At 59.8% G+C, this 15,629-nt stretch overlaps 1 protein-coding gene across 1 annotated transcript; it reads left to right on the top strand.

Annotated features, from left to right (window-relative positions):
* Nucleotides 1–663: 663 nt before the first annotated feature.
* GIPR (gastric inhibitory polypeptide receptor) lies at nt 664–13,639 on the top strand. Its single transcript, XM_077840359.1, has 13 exons — nt 664–720; nt 1,090–1,189; nt 2,200–2,307; nt 2,692–2,813; nt 3,199–3,302; nt 4,047–4,203; nt 4,933–5,092; nt 5,725–5,785; nt 7,181–7,250; nt 7,685–7,773; nt 10,853–10,991; nt 11,426–11,467; nt 13,271–13,639. The coding sequence occupies exons 1-13, from the start codon at nt 664–666 to the stop codon at nt 13,637–13,639; spliced, it is 1,578 nt and encodes a 525-aa protein (XP_077696485.1).
* Nucleotides 13,640–15,629: the final 1,990 nt, after the last annotated feature.

The following is a 15,629-nucleotide window of genomic DNA, read 5'->3' as shown; positions in this document are numbered from 1 at the left end:
AAACCCCTTATTGTTGCCCCCTGTAGAAGCGGCCTGCTCCCCTGCCCCCAGGCCTATCTGTGGACAGTGTACTGGAGACACTTCCCCTCCCCGATCTCCCTCCCTCCGGGGAGCTTCCTCCCACTGTCAGGTCTCAGGCACTGTATTTATCCCGGGCTCCCTGCTGAATGTCCCACCCGCCCGAACCCGGCTCACTCCGTCAGGGCCCTGGATCGCAGCAGGACGACACGTCTAATGTGCCCTATAAATAGTCCCTTCCCACCAGCTGCTGCTGCCTGCAGGTTCTCACGGGAACCAGGTCCTGCTCAGGAGGGCGGGGGGAAGCAGAGGGGGTGAGAGCCCTGCTTGAGGGTGGGATCTATCTGTGTCCATCCCCGTGGCATCAGATCCCTCTGCTTGAGGGCCGGGAGGGCAGAGCTCCTGGCTTTTCCGATGGGAGATCTGTTGGAGAGGGAGACAGGTGCCCTGGCCTCTGCTCTGCAGTTGAGACCAGCAGGGAGCCCCATTGCCAATCCATCCCTGGGTTGGTTGCTTCTCCCTAGGGCGCCTCTCCCCGGGTGCACCCCAGCTCCGCTGGAGAGGGACAGAGACAGCTGCCAGCGCCTGCAGGATCCCTGAGCCGGATGCCGCTCGCTGGCCTCATGTCTGCACTGCCGCCGAAGCATGTGGAAGCCTCTTACTCTCTTCCTGCTGCTTGCGACGCTCCAGGGAACAGTGGAGGTGAGACTGTGCCCCAGTGCCCCCCCCCACGGCTGGCGCTCAGCTCAGTGCCCCCCCCAGGCAGCACCTCAGACCCCCGTTGTTCCATCTCAGTTCCCACCGCAGCTGGGAGAGGCGGCCCACAGCCAGCTCCTGCCCCGCCCCACAGTGCCCCCTGCTGGGAGAGGCCGGGGCTAGCGTAGCCGGGAGCTCCCCGCACATCCAGCTCCTGCCCCGCTCCCCACAGCTCCCCCTGCTGGGAGAGGCTGGGACTGGAGTATCTAGGAATTGTATTTTCCCCCACGTGAGCCCTTGGGCTGCAGTCTATTCAGGGGAACAGGGACCCGGCTGCGCCCCGAGCCCTTTGCCCTGACTCCCATCCCGTTGCAGGCGAGCTCCTCAGAGAAGTCAGCCAAGGATACATTTGCGGCCTGGAGGCAGTACCAGCAGGACTGTGAGCGCAGCATGGCCGAGGAGCCGTATCCCGCAGGTGAGAGGAGCGGGTTGTTCCTCCTGGGCTGGGGCTGGGGTGGGGGCCAGCGGGTCTCATGAATGCACCCGGCACTCGCTCGTGCATCCCAGCTCCTCCTCTCGGCACGTGCTGCCACGTTTGCGAACCCACGTTGTGTGTGCTTCCATGGGATAGTGTGTTGGTGTGGCCCACGTGCATGCCTGAGTGTCGCGTCTGTGTGTGTACCCTGTTTTGCGTGTGCATGCGTGTGGTTGGCATGTGCCTGGGGGAGCTGCCTGGATGGGGATGTCTGTGCAAGCACGTTTCTATGCGTGTGTGTGATTTGTGTGTGTCTGTGTTTGCAGAGACGTTTGTGGGTGTGTGGTTTGCACACCTGCATGTGATTTGCACGTGTCTGTGTTTGCAGAGGGAAGTTTGTGTGTGTGAGTTGCACACGTGCACATGATTTGCACATATTTGTGTAGGTGAGTTTGCGTGTGTGGTTTACACACGTGCGTGTGACTCACAGGCGCTGACTGTGGTTTTTCCCGGTGGGTGCTCTGCCCCCACTCCGCCCTGAGGCCCCGCCCTCACTTGGCCTCTTCCTCCGTGACCCCCTCTCCCTCCACCTCTTCCCGCCCCTGCTCTGCCCCTTTCCCGGAGGTCCCCCCTCCCGCCACTCGCTCCTTTCTGCCCCCCAACCTGAGTGCCTCCCGCCAGCTACTTGCTGATTCGCGGCCGGCCCCTGCGCCCGCTGAACAGCTGATCAAGGCCAGCTCCCGGGCCAGAGCCACTGTGGCTGGTGGGTGCTGACCCCTGGTTTTTTCTGTGGGTGCTTGAGCCCCGGGGCACCCCCGGAGTTGGCGCCTATGGCGTGACTTGCCCATGTCTGTGGTCGTTTAGGCCCACTTGCCGTGCATGGGTCACACACGCGTGAATGTGATTTGCACATGTGTGCGTGCGGCTGCCCAGGCCTCCGTGCCTGGCGTTTGCCCGGCTCTGTGACGTGCGAGTGTTTTAAACAGCCTCTTATCTTCGTCCCCTCCCAGGCCTGGTGTGTAACCGGACCTTCGACATGTACGCCTGCTGGAGGGACACGCTGCCCAACACCACCGCCATGGTGCCCTGCCCGTGGTACCTGCCCTGGCATCACCACGGTAAATGTCCCTTCCTCCGGGGCTCCTTGCAGCCACACCCTCTTCCCCGCCCACCCCCTCGGGCCGCCTGCTGGGACCTGCCTCCTGGGTGGAAGCCATCCCTGAGCTACGGGGCCCGATGCTGATCTAAGCTACATGCTGGTGGGGCTCCAGGGTAGGGGCCTGGGGCTGCTTTGCAGAGGGCCAGGCCTGCGGGTGTCAGCTCCGAGCTCAGGCCCACGCAGGGTATGGGGACGTTAACCTTTGCGTCCCCACACCCCCATTACGGAGGCTGCAGGGGCCACTTTAAGGGCAGGGCGGGGGACCTCTGTGGGCGGTGGTGGCATGGCTGTGGCTGACCCGCTCCGCCTGCCACTTGGCTCCCTCTGGTCTCCTCCCCGGCAGTTCGTGGCGGGTTCGTAATGCGGCTCTGCGGCCCGGCTGGCCAGTGGGTGACGGACGAGTCGGGGCTGCCCTGGAGGGACCACTCGCAGTGCGAGGATCTCAGCACAGAACACCCCTTCCAGGTCAGTGCCCCTGCCAGCCACAGGCTGCTTCCCAGCCTGGCTCTCAGCCCTCCAGTCCCAGCTCCCCGGCTACGCGGCTTTCTCTCCTGCTGCTCCCAACCCAGCCTCCAGCTCCCTCCTGAGCCAGATTCCCTCCGAGCTCCTGCTGGCTCCGTCCCTCCAGCGCCGGAGGGATCTGTTGGCTGGATGCGGCGCTGGATGGAAGGAGCCGGCACGTGGGGCCCCGCTCTCGGTTTGCAGATCAATGCCTGCGCCAGTCCCTGATTGTCCCAGCAGGGGGCGCCCTCCCCTGTAAATTCTCCGAGTGGCCGGGGTGGGGCGGAGGGAGGGGTCGAAGGAAGGGGCAAGGAGCCTGGACCTGACCCTCCGCCGCGTCCCTTTGCAGAAGCAGGTGCGGCTCCTGGAGCAGTTCCGGCTGATGTATACTGTGGGCTACTCCCTCTCGCTGGTCTCTCTGCTGCTCGCCCTGGTGCTGCTCCTGGCTTTCAGGTACTGCAGAGCCGATGGGCATGATGGAGCTCGTGCTCCAGATCCTGATGTCAGTGGCTCTTGGGGAAGTGCAGATGGTCATGCACTGAGGTCATTCGGGATTTGCACCCAGGCCGCGGGGCAGGGTACGGACCCGTTGGGTTTCATTTGTACTGTCTGCCTAGTAAAAAAGCAAGTTTCCTTTAGTGATGAAGGGCCTGATCCTGGATTTGGACCTGATGGGGTGCCGGTCCCCAGTCTGACACTCCCTTTACTGGAGGAGTCACTCCTGTTTGACGCTCCATTTGCTCTTGGTTTGCTCCGTGTGGATGGGGCGCATGGAGCTGGGCCTGCAGAGTTGCCCAGTATAAAACCGGAGTGAGCGAGACTGGGATCAGGCCTGGATGGCTCCTCTTGATTTTTAGTTATTGGGGCTGTCCGTTTCTGGCGTTGGCCAGTTTCACTCCTGCTTAGTCGGCGTCATGCCCAGGGCCCCAGCGCTGGGTTACGTGATGCACAGAGCCCGGCGCTGTGCAGTCCAGCTGTCTTCATACGCTGGCTCAGCGCTTGTGCACGGCTCCCTCGAGGGCTGGCTGCACGGCTCCCTCGGCGTAAGGGCCCGGCCCGGGGTCAGAGCCCAGTGAGGCTTCCAGGCGCTCGGTGTAGACGGCCACAGCTGATTCGTTTCAATGCTGGAGTGCAGCTGCCCATGCAGCCCTAGGCAGCCCCCTATCCCCCTGACTGGTGGTCCCACCCTCTCTGCAGGAAGCTGAGGTGTACCCGCAACTACATCCACGTGAACCTCTTCCTCTCGTTCATGCTGCGGGCCGTCTCCATCCTCACCCGGGACGCCCTGCTCCGCGTGCGCTTCTCCAAGGACCTGCAGCACGAGGGGGAGCTCTTCCATCTCCTCGGAGACCAGGTACTGCCTGGCCCTGGGCATGGCTCCAGCAGCTTCACTCCCAGAGGGGGCCGATCCAGCCAGCTGAGCCCCTTTCTGACCCTGGGGAGGCAGGGCTGGGGGGAATCCCTACCTCCAAGCAGGGCACTGCAGGGAGCACCCCGTACATCGGGGGTGAAAGCCCGGGGACCCCCAAGATCAGCAGCTAGGCAGTCTGGGCCATATCCCAGCTGGCTTAAATCAGCATTGAAATTCCTGGAGCCGAGTCAGCTGTGATCCAGCCCCAGTGGAGCTCTGGCCCGTTTACACCAGCTGGGGACCTGGCCCCAGGCTGACCCACTCCCAACAGGGACCGTGGGCAGTGGGGTTAGGCGTGGGATCAGCGAGGTAATCCGGGGGTGGGAGGGATCCACCTGCGTATCCGTACAGTGTCCCCACCACAGAGGAAGGGGAATTACTCTGAATGATGGGACGAAAGGCAGTATAGGGAAACTGAGGCTGGATTCTGGGCAAAGCTTCCTGACTCGAAAATCTGTGGGGCAGGGGAGTTGCTCCCCAGAGGAAGGGCTGGGAGCCCATCCCATGGGAATCTGGGCCAAGCCATGGGGGGACTGACTGTAGGGGACGCCCCTGCCCAGAGCGAGGATGGGCTGGCTGTGACCTGATGGGGCTCCTCCATCCGCCACCCTCCAGCATTCCCATCTCTCCCTCCCTCTCTCTGCTCCTCTCCCCCCTTCCCCGGGAGCTCAGGCTGCTGCCGGCTGCCGCCTGGCTCAGGTCCTGACCCAGTACTGCGTGGGGGCCAACTACTACTGGCTGCTGGTGGAAGGGCTCTACCTCCACAACCTGCTTGTGCTGATGGCCATCTCGGAGGAGAGCTGCTTTGTGGGCTACCTGCTTGTCGGATGGGGTGAGTGGGGCCGCGCGGGCACGGCCGGGAAGGGGCATGGTGGAGGTACTGCAGTGCTGGCCGGGACATAGGAAGACCCCTCTGGTGATCCTAGGCCGGTGGCGGCCAGCCCGCGTTGCTTCCCACAGCTCCCGTTGGCCGGGAACAGCAAACCGCAGCCACTGGGAGCTGCGGGCGGCCGTGCCTGCGGACGGTCAATGTAAACAACTGTCTCACGGCCCGCCAGTGGATGACCCTGATGGGCCGCAAGTGGTCCGTGGGATGCAGGTTGCCCACCACTGCCCTAGGCAGCGCAGGCTGGGAGCTGGAAAAGACCCCAGGGTACGTCTGCATCCGGCAGTCCCCTGAAAGAATCCCCTTTAGATGCTTGCCCCAGCCTGGCCCCGCTCCACTGCGAAGGGCAGCATGGGACTCCACCCACAACTCCTGTGGTGTTTCACAGCAGGTCGAGGCATCCTGGTGGGTAACGCGCCGGAGTCCTGTCTCCACTAGCACTCGTACCCGTGGCAGAGATGCGCCCACCGGAGAAGAGAGGGAAAATCCTAGAGTGCATGACGCTGTACACAGGGGGAAATCTCGCGGGTGGGGCTGGAGAACAAAACCCTAACTGCTGCGTCTGTCTGTCCATCTAGGAGCCCCCATCCTGTTTGTCATTCCCTGGGTGATCATCAGATACCTCTATGAAAACAACCAGTAAGTCCGGTCAGCGAAATCTCTCCAGCTTGGGGTCCAGCACAGAAAGAAAGTGCTTGGAAATCCTCAAACTTGGGGTGACCTTGTCAGAGGAGTCTCCGGGGAGCAGGGCGGGAAACGAGGGGTTTGGTGCCAGGAAACATTTTGAGGGGAAAAGTTTAAAAATCCGTTTTTTGTTTTCTTCAAAAAAGTCCAGGTTTTCATCGAAAATCCAAACCCTGATGTTTAAAAAAGGAACGAGCTTAGGATTTCAGCCAAAATTTCTCAGCCTTCAGTTGCCAAAAACACAAGGGGGGAAATTGGCTAAAAACGAACGTTTCCATTTTTGATGGAAAAGTCACGTCTTGTCCAAAACCCCATGTCGACTCAAATGCCCTGAGCGACTCCAGCCCAAGACGGGCGCCGGTTTCCCCACCCCTGCTCCACACCCATGTAAACGTGAGCGTGTGACCTCGCTGCATTTACAGCACTTTGCGACCCCAGCTCCACACGTGAGCGTCGCTTGGAGGGCTTGACCCAGCCATCTCTGGTGTCTCAGCGAACGGGCTAATTCTGCTAGCCAGCACGAGTAACAGGTCCGAGGCTCTTACGTGCTCCAGCCAGGGGTTCTCGACCTTTTTCTTGCAGTCCTGCATGGCGGGACTTTGGCTTTCTGCCCCGGGTCCTAATGAGTCAAATGCTGACCATGCTTGGCGGACCCCCTGAAACCTGGTTGAGAACCACTGGCTCCAGCCACCTGATTTCCCCCCTCCCTCCGGTGGATTCTGGATTTGGGGTTTTTTAGTCTCCTTCCTCTGAAGCATCATGTAGACAGCTGGCGATGGGACCCTGGACTGGGTGGCTCAGGGCGACGCCGAGAATTCCCTTGCAGGTGCTTGGCTGGCTGGTTCTTGATCAGGGTCGGATTTGGGGTTTGGAAGGAATTTGCCCCCAGGTCAGACTGGCTGTGGCCTTGGGGGACTTCTTCCCCTTCCTGTGCAGTGTGGGGCATGGATTGCCCAATCAGTCCCCTGACATTGGCAGGACCCCCATGCCCATCGGTCCCTGCTGTTCTCTGCCTGTGGCCCATGAGCGTTTAGTCTCCTGGGGGCTGTAATACTTTGATCTAACGCAGGTTGTCGGGCTTGGGGCGGGGGCAGCTGGGTGGGGTTTAGTGGTGGGTGCTCACAGAAGCTCAGGCCGGATGATCTGGTGGCCCTTTCTGTCCTTAAATTCTTTGGACTGGTGGGGAGCAAAGGCCGGCCCCCAGCGGATCTGGGTCACAGACAGAACTGTGCTCACAGGGGGAGAGAGAAGATTGGTGCCACTTGGAAGGCTGCTAAGTCCCTGTCACCACCCTACCTGGCTGTGCAGGTTCCTCCCTCCCAGCCAGTTTGATGTGAGTTGGTTTTCCAGGTGCTGGGAGAGAAATGATAACATGGCCTATTGGTGGATTATCCGCTGCCCCATCCTGCTGGCCATCCTGGTGAGTTACAAACACCCACTGTTCTTCAGACAGCCAAGAGGCAGCTACTCCAGTCCTGGTCTCGCCCAGCAGGGGGTGCTGTGGGGAAGGGGGAGGGCGCTGGCTGTGGGGGGAACTTCTGGCTTCTCCATTCCCAGTCTCACCCAGAAGGGGGCGCTGTGGGGAGCAAGGTGAGGGCTCTGGCTGTGAGGAGAGCTCCCGGCTACTCCAGTCCTGGTCTTGCCCAGCACACGGCGCTATGGGGTGCGGGGTGGGAACGCTGGCACCTGGGGGGTGATGCTTTCTCCTCCCCATGTATAAAGAACCACTGTCCCTCCCCTATGTAAACACCAGCCCTGCTTCAGGGGCTCCCAGCCCATCCCCAGGGCAGAGGGTACCAGTGGGGAGTGGTGCCCCCTGACTTCCCTGCGGGTAACTTACTCTCTCTCCCCCAGGTTAACTTTGTCATATTTGTCCGCATCATTAAGATCCTGGTCTCCAAACTCCGGGCTCACCAGATGCGCTACACGGACTACAAGTTCAGGTAGGCAGGGGCTACCCCTTGCGGCGCCCCCAGCTGGGCGCCCTGGCTCCCTGCAGCAGCATTGACTCTGGCTCTTAGATCTGGCAAGCTAAGTGAGGATCCAGGGAACAGGGCAAGGGCTCACTAGGGACACGCTTCTCCGGCAGTCAGTGCTGGCCTCAATGTCCCAGTGGGGCACTAGGGGGCGCTGTGCTACAAGATGGGGTGGGGGCTCACTAGGGGCTCTCACTAGGGGCTCACTAGGGACACTCTCCCCTCGCAGTCAGTACTGACCCCAGGGTTCCAGTGGGGCACTAGGAGGTGCTGTGCTGCAGAGTGGGGTGGGGGCTCAGAAGGGGACACTTGTGATGGGATCCCCGTGGTACAACCTGGAACTATGGGACCGTGGTGCCCCCTTAACTGTCCACCCAGCAGTGTCACACAAAGCTATGCCAGTGGCAAACAGCAAAACCCCTCCAGGCATCGTGATCACCCAGCCACCAGCCTGTGGAGCCTACACCCAACCAAACTGCATGAATGCTCCCTGTGCCACTCATGAATCCTACAGAGAGAGGCACCAGCCAGTCACCCCAGCCTGGCACTCTGGAAATATACCAGCTCAAGACGCCCTTGGACAGTGCAAACTCATTAATTAGTTCGCCACTTGGTCAAAGGAAAGTGGCCAAGCACCAGCCTTTGTAATCTGAGCTGAGATTTCCTGAGCACTTCAACCGAAAGCACACTGTTCTAGGTAAAATATAAAACAGATTTTTTAACTATAGAAAGACAGATTTTAAATTATTATAGGTAGCAGGCAGAGAGATCCAAGTTGGTTACCTAAGAAATAAAAATAGAAACGCAGTCTAAATTCGAACTTTAACAAACTACGCAGGATTTGAATCAAACAGTGTCTCTTGATTCAACCCTAACAGATGTTACAGGCAGTTCACAGCTCCTCAATACAAAGACTGGGTTTCCTTCCAGCCTGGGACCAATCTCCCCAGTTCAAAGTCTTTGTCTTCCAGATGATCTTCCAGGTGTTGAGATGAGGGGAGGGGGGGAAGAGGCCAAGTGATGATGTCACTGTCCCTCTTTTACACTTTCTTCCAGCTGTCCCTTCTGTGACATTGGGGTCAGACAGTCTCCTTTGAGTACATCAGTGGTTTTCAACCTTTCCAGACTTTATACCCCTTTCAGGAGTCTGATTGGTCTTGCATTCTCCAAGTTTCACCTCACTTAAAAGCTGTTTGCTTACAAATTCAGACCTAAAAATACAGAAGTGTCACAGCACACTAATACTGACAAATTGCTGACTTTCTCCTTTTTACCAGACAATTCTCAAATAAATCCGCTGGAATATAAATATTGTACTTACATTTCAGGGTGTAGTACATAGAGCAGTAGAAACAAGTCCGTCATCTGTATGAAATTTTAGTTGGTGCTGACTTTGCTCGCGCTTTTTGTGTAGCCTGTTGTAAAATGAGGCAAACATCTCGATGAGTTGATGGACCCCTGGAAAGCTGTGCGTGCCCCCAGGGGTACATGTGCCCCTGGTTGAGAACCACTGGCGTCAGGGCCGGATTAACTCTCCTGTGGGCCCCTGGATACAAGTCTTTTTCCTAATTTAAAACAAAATGAGCACAATTATGGCATCGAGGCTATTAACGCTAGACTAAACTTGCCTTTTAATGACCATAAAGCCGTTCTGTGGTTACATTTCAGTCTTAAAATATGTAGAATATAGTTAAGTTAATTCAAAATAGCCTATTTCTTACCTTAGAACCGCTTTGATATTAATTTCTTTCTGGGCGGGAGTTTGGGCGCGGGGGGGCTCCAGGCTGGGGCAGAGTGTTGGGGTGCAGGAGAGGGTGAGGGATGCAGGCGCCAGCTGGGAGGTGCTTTTAAAATGATACCTCACAAGGCATTGCCCAAACACATCACAATCATCTCACAGTGGTGAATGTGGGGGTACCAGGGTGCTGCTTTGAGGCACCGAGCGTCACAGCACTCTTCCCTGGCAGTCAGTGCTGGCACCAGGGGGGCACTATGGGGCACTGTGCTGCAGAGACTGAGACAGGAGCTCAGTTCAGGGTGCTCTCCCTTCACAGACAGTGCTGACCCTATGCCCCAGTGTGGTGCTGGGGGGCGCCGTGCTGCAGGGAGCGGGGCGGGGGCTCAGCAGGGGCGCCATGCTGCAGGGAGGGGGGCGGGGGCTCAGCAGGGGGCGCCGTGCTGCAGGGAGAGGGGCGGGGTCTCAGCAGGGGGCGCCGTGCTGCAGGGAGCGGGGCGGGGGCTCAGCAGGGGCGCCATGCTGCAGGGAGGGGGGCGGGGGCTCAGCAGGGGGCGCCGTGCTGCAGGGAGAGGGGCGGGGGCTCAGCAGGGGGCGCCGTGCTGCAGGGAGAGGGGCGGGGGCTCAGCAGGGGCGCCGTGCTGCAGGGAGGGGGGCGGGGGCTCAGCAGGGGGCGCCGTGCTGCAGGGAGGGGGGCAGGGGCTCAGCAGGGGTGCCATGCTGCAGGGAGCGGGGCGGGGGCTCAGCAGGGGCGCCGTGCTGCAGGGAGAGGGGCGGGGGCTCAGCAGGGGCGCCGTGCTGCAGGGAGGGGGGCGGGGGCTCAGCAGGGGGCGCCGTGCTGCAGGGAGAGGGGCGGGGGCTCAGCAGGGGGTGCCGTGCTGCAGGGAGCGGGGCGGGGGCTCAGCAGGGGCGCCATGCTGCAGGGAGCGGGGCGGGGGCTCAGCAGGGGGCGCCGTGCTGCAGGGAGAGGGGCGGGGGCTCAGCAGGGGGCGCCGTGCTGCAGGGAGGGGGCAGGGGCAGGGGGCGCCGTGCTGCAGGGAGGGGGGCAGGGGCTCAGCAGGGGTGCCATGCTGCAGGGAGGGGGCAGGGGCAGGGGTGCCATGCTGCAGGGAGCGGGGCGGGGGCTCAGCAGGGGGCGCCGTGCTGCAGGGAGCGGGGCGGGGGCTCAGCAGGGGGTGCCGTGCTGCAGGGAGCGGGGCGGGGGCTCAGTTGGGGCCAGGGCTGGTTCCCTTGGCATTGTCCCCGGGGGACGGCTGTGGGGCTTGGCAGGGGGGCAATTCACTCCCCCGCTTCCCTATTGCTCTCTCCCAGGTTAGCCAAGTCGACACTGACCCTGATTCCACTGCTGGGCATCCATGAGGTGGTGTTTGCCCTGGTGACGGAGGAGCAGGCCCAGGGCACGCTGCGCTACGTCAAGCTCTTCTTTGAGCTCTTCCTCAGCTCCTTCCAGGTAGGGAGCAGAGGCCCCCAGGGCTGGCGGGGTGGGGTCCGGGGCAGAGGGGTGCCGGGGCCACCGTGCCCCGGGGGGATGGGGGTGAGGGCACGGGATGCCCTACGCAGCAGCTGGGCTTCAGCTCTGGGGATTGTTTGCAGGTGCCCCCCTTAGCCCGAGGCCCTTAGCCAGAGATGTGTCCCCAGCATCCCCCACTCAAGCCATGTGGGGCGCTGTAGGGTCAGCCCTGCCCCATGGCACCCAGAGGCCTGCGGGGCACAGGTGCTGCTGGCTGAGTAGGGAGTCGGCCGAGGGCAGCTCTACGCTGAGCAGCCATGGGATCCCGCCTGGGCATGGAGTCCCCCAAAGGCAGCCACACCCCACCTCTCCGCCCCTTGTGTGTCCCAGGGGAGCTGGGCCCAGCCCTGCCTTTATCTGCTCTTGTCTTGCAGGGTCTTCTGGTGAGCATCCTCTACTGCTTTGTCAACAAGGAGGTAGGTTCCCCCCGACACACCCCAACAGGGGCTAAGCCGTTTCTGATTCCCCTTAACCCTTCCCACGTCGCAGTGCTGGCTCCCGGGTGAAAGGGTGGGGGACAGCGCCCTTCCCAGAGAGTGGTGGGTGAGGGGTCACATGGTGCAGGCATGCCACGGGGAGCAGGCAGCAGAGCCGGGCTGGGGAGTGGAGGCAAGGCACTGCACAGGAGCTGATGCATTATTTATGGGGGGTAGAGGGGCTGGTGGTCTCAGTGATGACCCCTTTGCAGGGCTGAAGTGGATCTATTTCGTCCAGATCCTCAGCTGGTGTAAATAAGCAGAGCTCTGGTGAACTGCAAGGGAGCTCTGCTCATTTACACCAGCTGGGATCTGGCCCCGTTGACTCCAATGAAGCTACGGCCCATTGACTTGACTTTAGCAAAGCTTTTGACACGGTCTCCCGCAGTATTCTTGCCAGCAAGTTAAAGAAGTGTGGGCTGGATGAATGGATTATAAGGTGGATAGAAAGCTGGCTAAATCGTCGGGCTCAATGGGTAGCGATCAATGGCTCCATGTCTAGTTGGCAGCCGGTATCAAGCAGAGTGCCCCAAGGGTCGGTCCCAGGGCCAGTTTTGTTCAATATCTTCATTAATGATCTGGAGGATGGTGTGGATTGCACTCTCAGCAAGTTTGCAGATGACACTAAACTGGGAGGAGAGGTAGATACGCTGGAGGGTAGGGATAGGATACAGAGGGCCCTAGACAAATTGGAGGATTGGGCCAAAAGAAATCTGATGAGGTTCAACAAGGACAAGGGCAGAGTCCTGCACTTAGGACGGAAGAATCCCATGCACCACTACAGACTAGGGACCGAATGGCTCGGCAGCAGTTCTGCAGAAAAGGACCTGGGGTTACAGCGAACGAGAAGCTGGATATGAGTCAACAGTGTGCCCTTGTTGCCAAGAAGGCTAACAGCAGTTTGGGCTATATAAGTAGGAGCATTGCCAGCAGATTGAGGGACATGATCATCTGCCTCTATTTGGCATTGGTGAGGCCTCATCTGGAGTACTGTGTCCAGTTTTGGGCCCCACACTACAAGAAGGATGTGGAAACATTGGAAAGAGTCCAGTGGAGGGCAACAAAAATGATTAGGGGTCTGGAGCACATGACTTAGGAGGAGAGGCTGAGGGAACTGGGATTATTTAGTCTGCAGAAGAGAAGAATGAGGGGGGATTTGATAGCTGCTTTCAACTACCTGAAAGGGGGTTCCAAAGAGGATGGATCTAGACTGTTCTCAGTGGTGACAGATGATAGAACGAGGAGCAATGGTCTCAAGTTGCAGTGTGGGAAGTTTAGGTTGGATATTAGGAAAAACTTTTTCACTAGAAGGGTGGTGAAGCACTGGAATGGGTTACCTAGGGAGGTGGTAGAATCTCCTTCCGTAGAGGTTTTTAAGGTCAGGCTTGATAAAGCCCTGGCTGGGATGATTTAGTTGGGGATTGGTCCTGCTTTGAGGAGGGGGTTGGACTAGATGCCTCCTGAGGTCCCTTCCAACCCTGTGATTCCATGATTCTGTGACCCCAGCTGGGATCTGGCCTTTGATAGCGAACCCCTTTCTTTGCGTACAGCTCGCTCTCTCTCCATTTACAAGACACAGTGGGATATCAATATCACACCATCATTTAACCCCACACTGGTTTGTGTGAAGCCTCTTGCACTGCTATGGTCTCCCTCTGCCCCTCATGAACCAAGGGTCTCATCCCGTCCCCTGGGCATCAACTGACCCTCCCCTCCAACCTCCTTTTCTCTGCCCTGCTCCAGGTCCAGTCTGAGATCAGGAGGAAGTGGCAGAGGTGCCAGCTGAGTGCGGACCTGCTGGAGAAACATGGCCACAGCTGCAGCCACGGGCCGTCCTGCCGCTGCCAGCACGGCAAGGCCTCTGAGGTGGGCTGCCCCCGGCGCCCCAGCCACCTGGGGAAGAGGGGGGCCGAGGCGGACTCCAACTGCAGCTCGGAGAACTCCACGGGTGGCTCCCAGCAGCAGCGCCTCCCCTACGCCGGTACCATGGGCAGCAAATCCTACTGCTACATCCCGGTCCAGATGCAGCCAGCAGGCAGGCTGGGGGGCAAGGAGCTGCTCCCCGGTGCCAGGGAGTCTGGGGACAACAAGATCTCGGAGAGCTGTTGCTAAAATCAAACTCGGGGCCCTTCCCACCTGCTGGCCCAGGGGCCAGGAGAGAGGAGCCGGGTTGTGGACTCCTTCAGACTTTCCCGGCCTTGGGCAGAGGAGCAGTCACTGAACCACTAGGGATGGAGGGAAGGGGGTGTTGGGGGTGGGGCATGGTGCACAGGACCTGCAGGACCAGCAAACCCCCACCACCTGGTATCCTTTCCGCAGGGCACAGTGCCCCCCTGGAGTGCCCGTGGACAAATGACGTGGGCGCATATGAGTCCACTGTGGCCCACAGCTGTTGCTGAGACTCTGGGGACATTCAGCTGGGGTCAGTGCAGAGGCATGTCTCCATGGGCCTGAGGTGAGCACACCCTCCAAGCCCCCTGGGAATCCAGCTCCCCACCTCCCTTGCAGGAGCTGGCATAAGGGCCCTGCTCTCAACCTCCTGTGTAGAGGAGACTCAGGGCACAGCCAGAGATCACTGCACTGTGGCTATTCTCCACCCCCACACCGGGGCCCATAGTGAGTGGATCGGGGCATGGCCAGAAAGCACTGTGCTGTGGCTATTCTCTGCTCCTCCCCCCAGGCCTATAGGGGCAGATAGAGTATGGAACTGGAATCCACTGTGCTGTAGATATCGGGCCCTTAGGACGTGGAGCAGCAGTTAGATCACCCCTAAGGTCTACCTGACAGAGAATAGGGCCAGGCAGGGCCTAGAGAGTACACTGGAGCTTAAATCCACCTCCCGCCATCCTTGCCTCAAGTGCAGAGATGGGGAAACAGACCCCTGATATGTGTTCACCTGTTTTGAATGGTCTGTGGCTCTTGGCCTCGGTGACACCCTTTGGCAGCGAGTTCCACAGGTAAACTACGTGTGGTATTAAAAAAGCATTGATTTTCTTGTATGTGTTGCCTTTGAATTTGATGGGATTTGAACTCGCAGAGGCGTGGGGTGCTGCCTGTGTAAGTGCAAGGCTTATAGAGGTGAGTGGGAGGGGAATCCAACCCAAAGTGCTGGGGGCTGGTCACCAGTTTATCCCTGTCTCCTGCTGGACCAGGACGATTAGCTTATCTCGCCTGGTGTCCTACGTCCTGCAGTAGCTCAGACAAGCAATGGGCAAGCCTGCGACCAACCCCCACTCTATTCATGTGCCGTACTCCAGAGCCTCAGACATGGGGGCGGGTGTGTGGAAGAGCCTCCAGAAATTTCACCTGCCCCCGCGGTATTTAACGGAATAAAATGAAACCATGGCGACAGCGGCTCATTGCCACGGCAGCAAAACTGCAGCAACAGGGCGTGGTGCTGCCTTCTCGCTCGCCCAAAAGGCAGGGGCTGCATACCTGGGCTGCTGGGCCATCTGATCTGGGTCAGGATGGGCCCTGCTGGCTTTCACCCGGTGGCTGGTCAGACAGAGGGAGGATACAAGGCCTACTCCTGGCATCCTGGGGAGCTCCATCCTTAGCTCCAGCAGCAGGGCCTGGTGCGGGGGGAGCTGGGTCTGGAGGTGGTGGGATCTAAGCCTTGTTCCCCAGGCGTGGCTCACAGCTGCAGTGCCCCGGCAGATTCCCAACCGTGGCTCTCCGGTGTCCTGTGCCGGCCACTTCCCCACCCCACCCGCCCGATGGTGAGACAGTGGGCCCCAGGATGTGGGATCTGCCCCGCCATGCCCCCACCTCGGAGAGGAAACCCCTGGCTGTGGCTGATGAAAGAGATCGAATTCAATCCTTGAGGGGCCCATTTAGGGATCTGGGGCAAAAATTGGGGATTGGTCCTGCTTTGAGCCAGGGGTTGGACTAGGTGACCTCCTGCGGTCCCTTCCAACCCTGATCTTCTATGCTTCGAGGTAGCCCAGTATGGGGAGGGGCTGTGAGGAGAGGGCCAGAGACTACAGCCCCCAGGATGCCCCTGGTTGACCAGAGACTACAGCCCCCAGAATGCCCCTGGTTGGACCAGAGACTACAGCCCCCAGAATGCCCCTGGTTGGACCAGAGACTACAGCCCCCAGAA

The sequence above is a fragment of the Eretmochelys imbricata genome, chromosome 23 (assembly GCF_965152235.1).
Source record: "Eretmochelys imbricata isolate rEreImb1 chromosome 23, rEreImb1.hap1, whole genome shotgun sequence".
Classification (NCBI taxonomy): Eukaryota; Metazoa; Chordata; order Testudines; family Cheloniidae; genus Eretmochelys; species Eretmochelys imbricata.
This window is presented reverse-complemented; position numbering and strand designations above follow the sequence as displayed.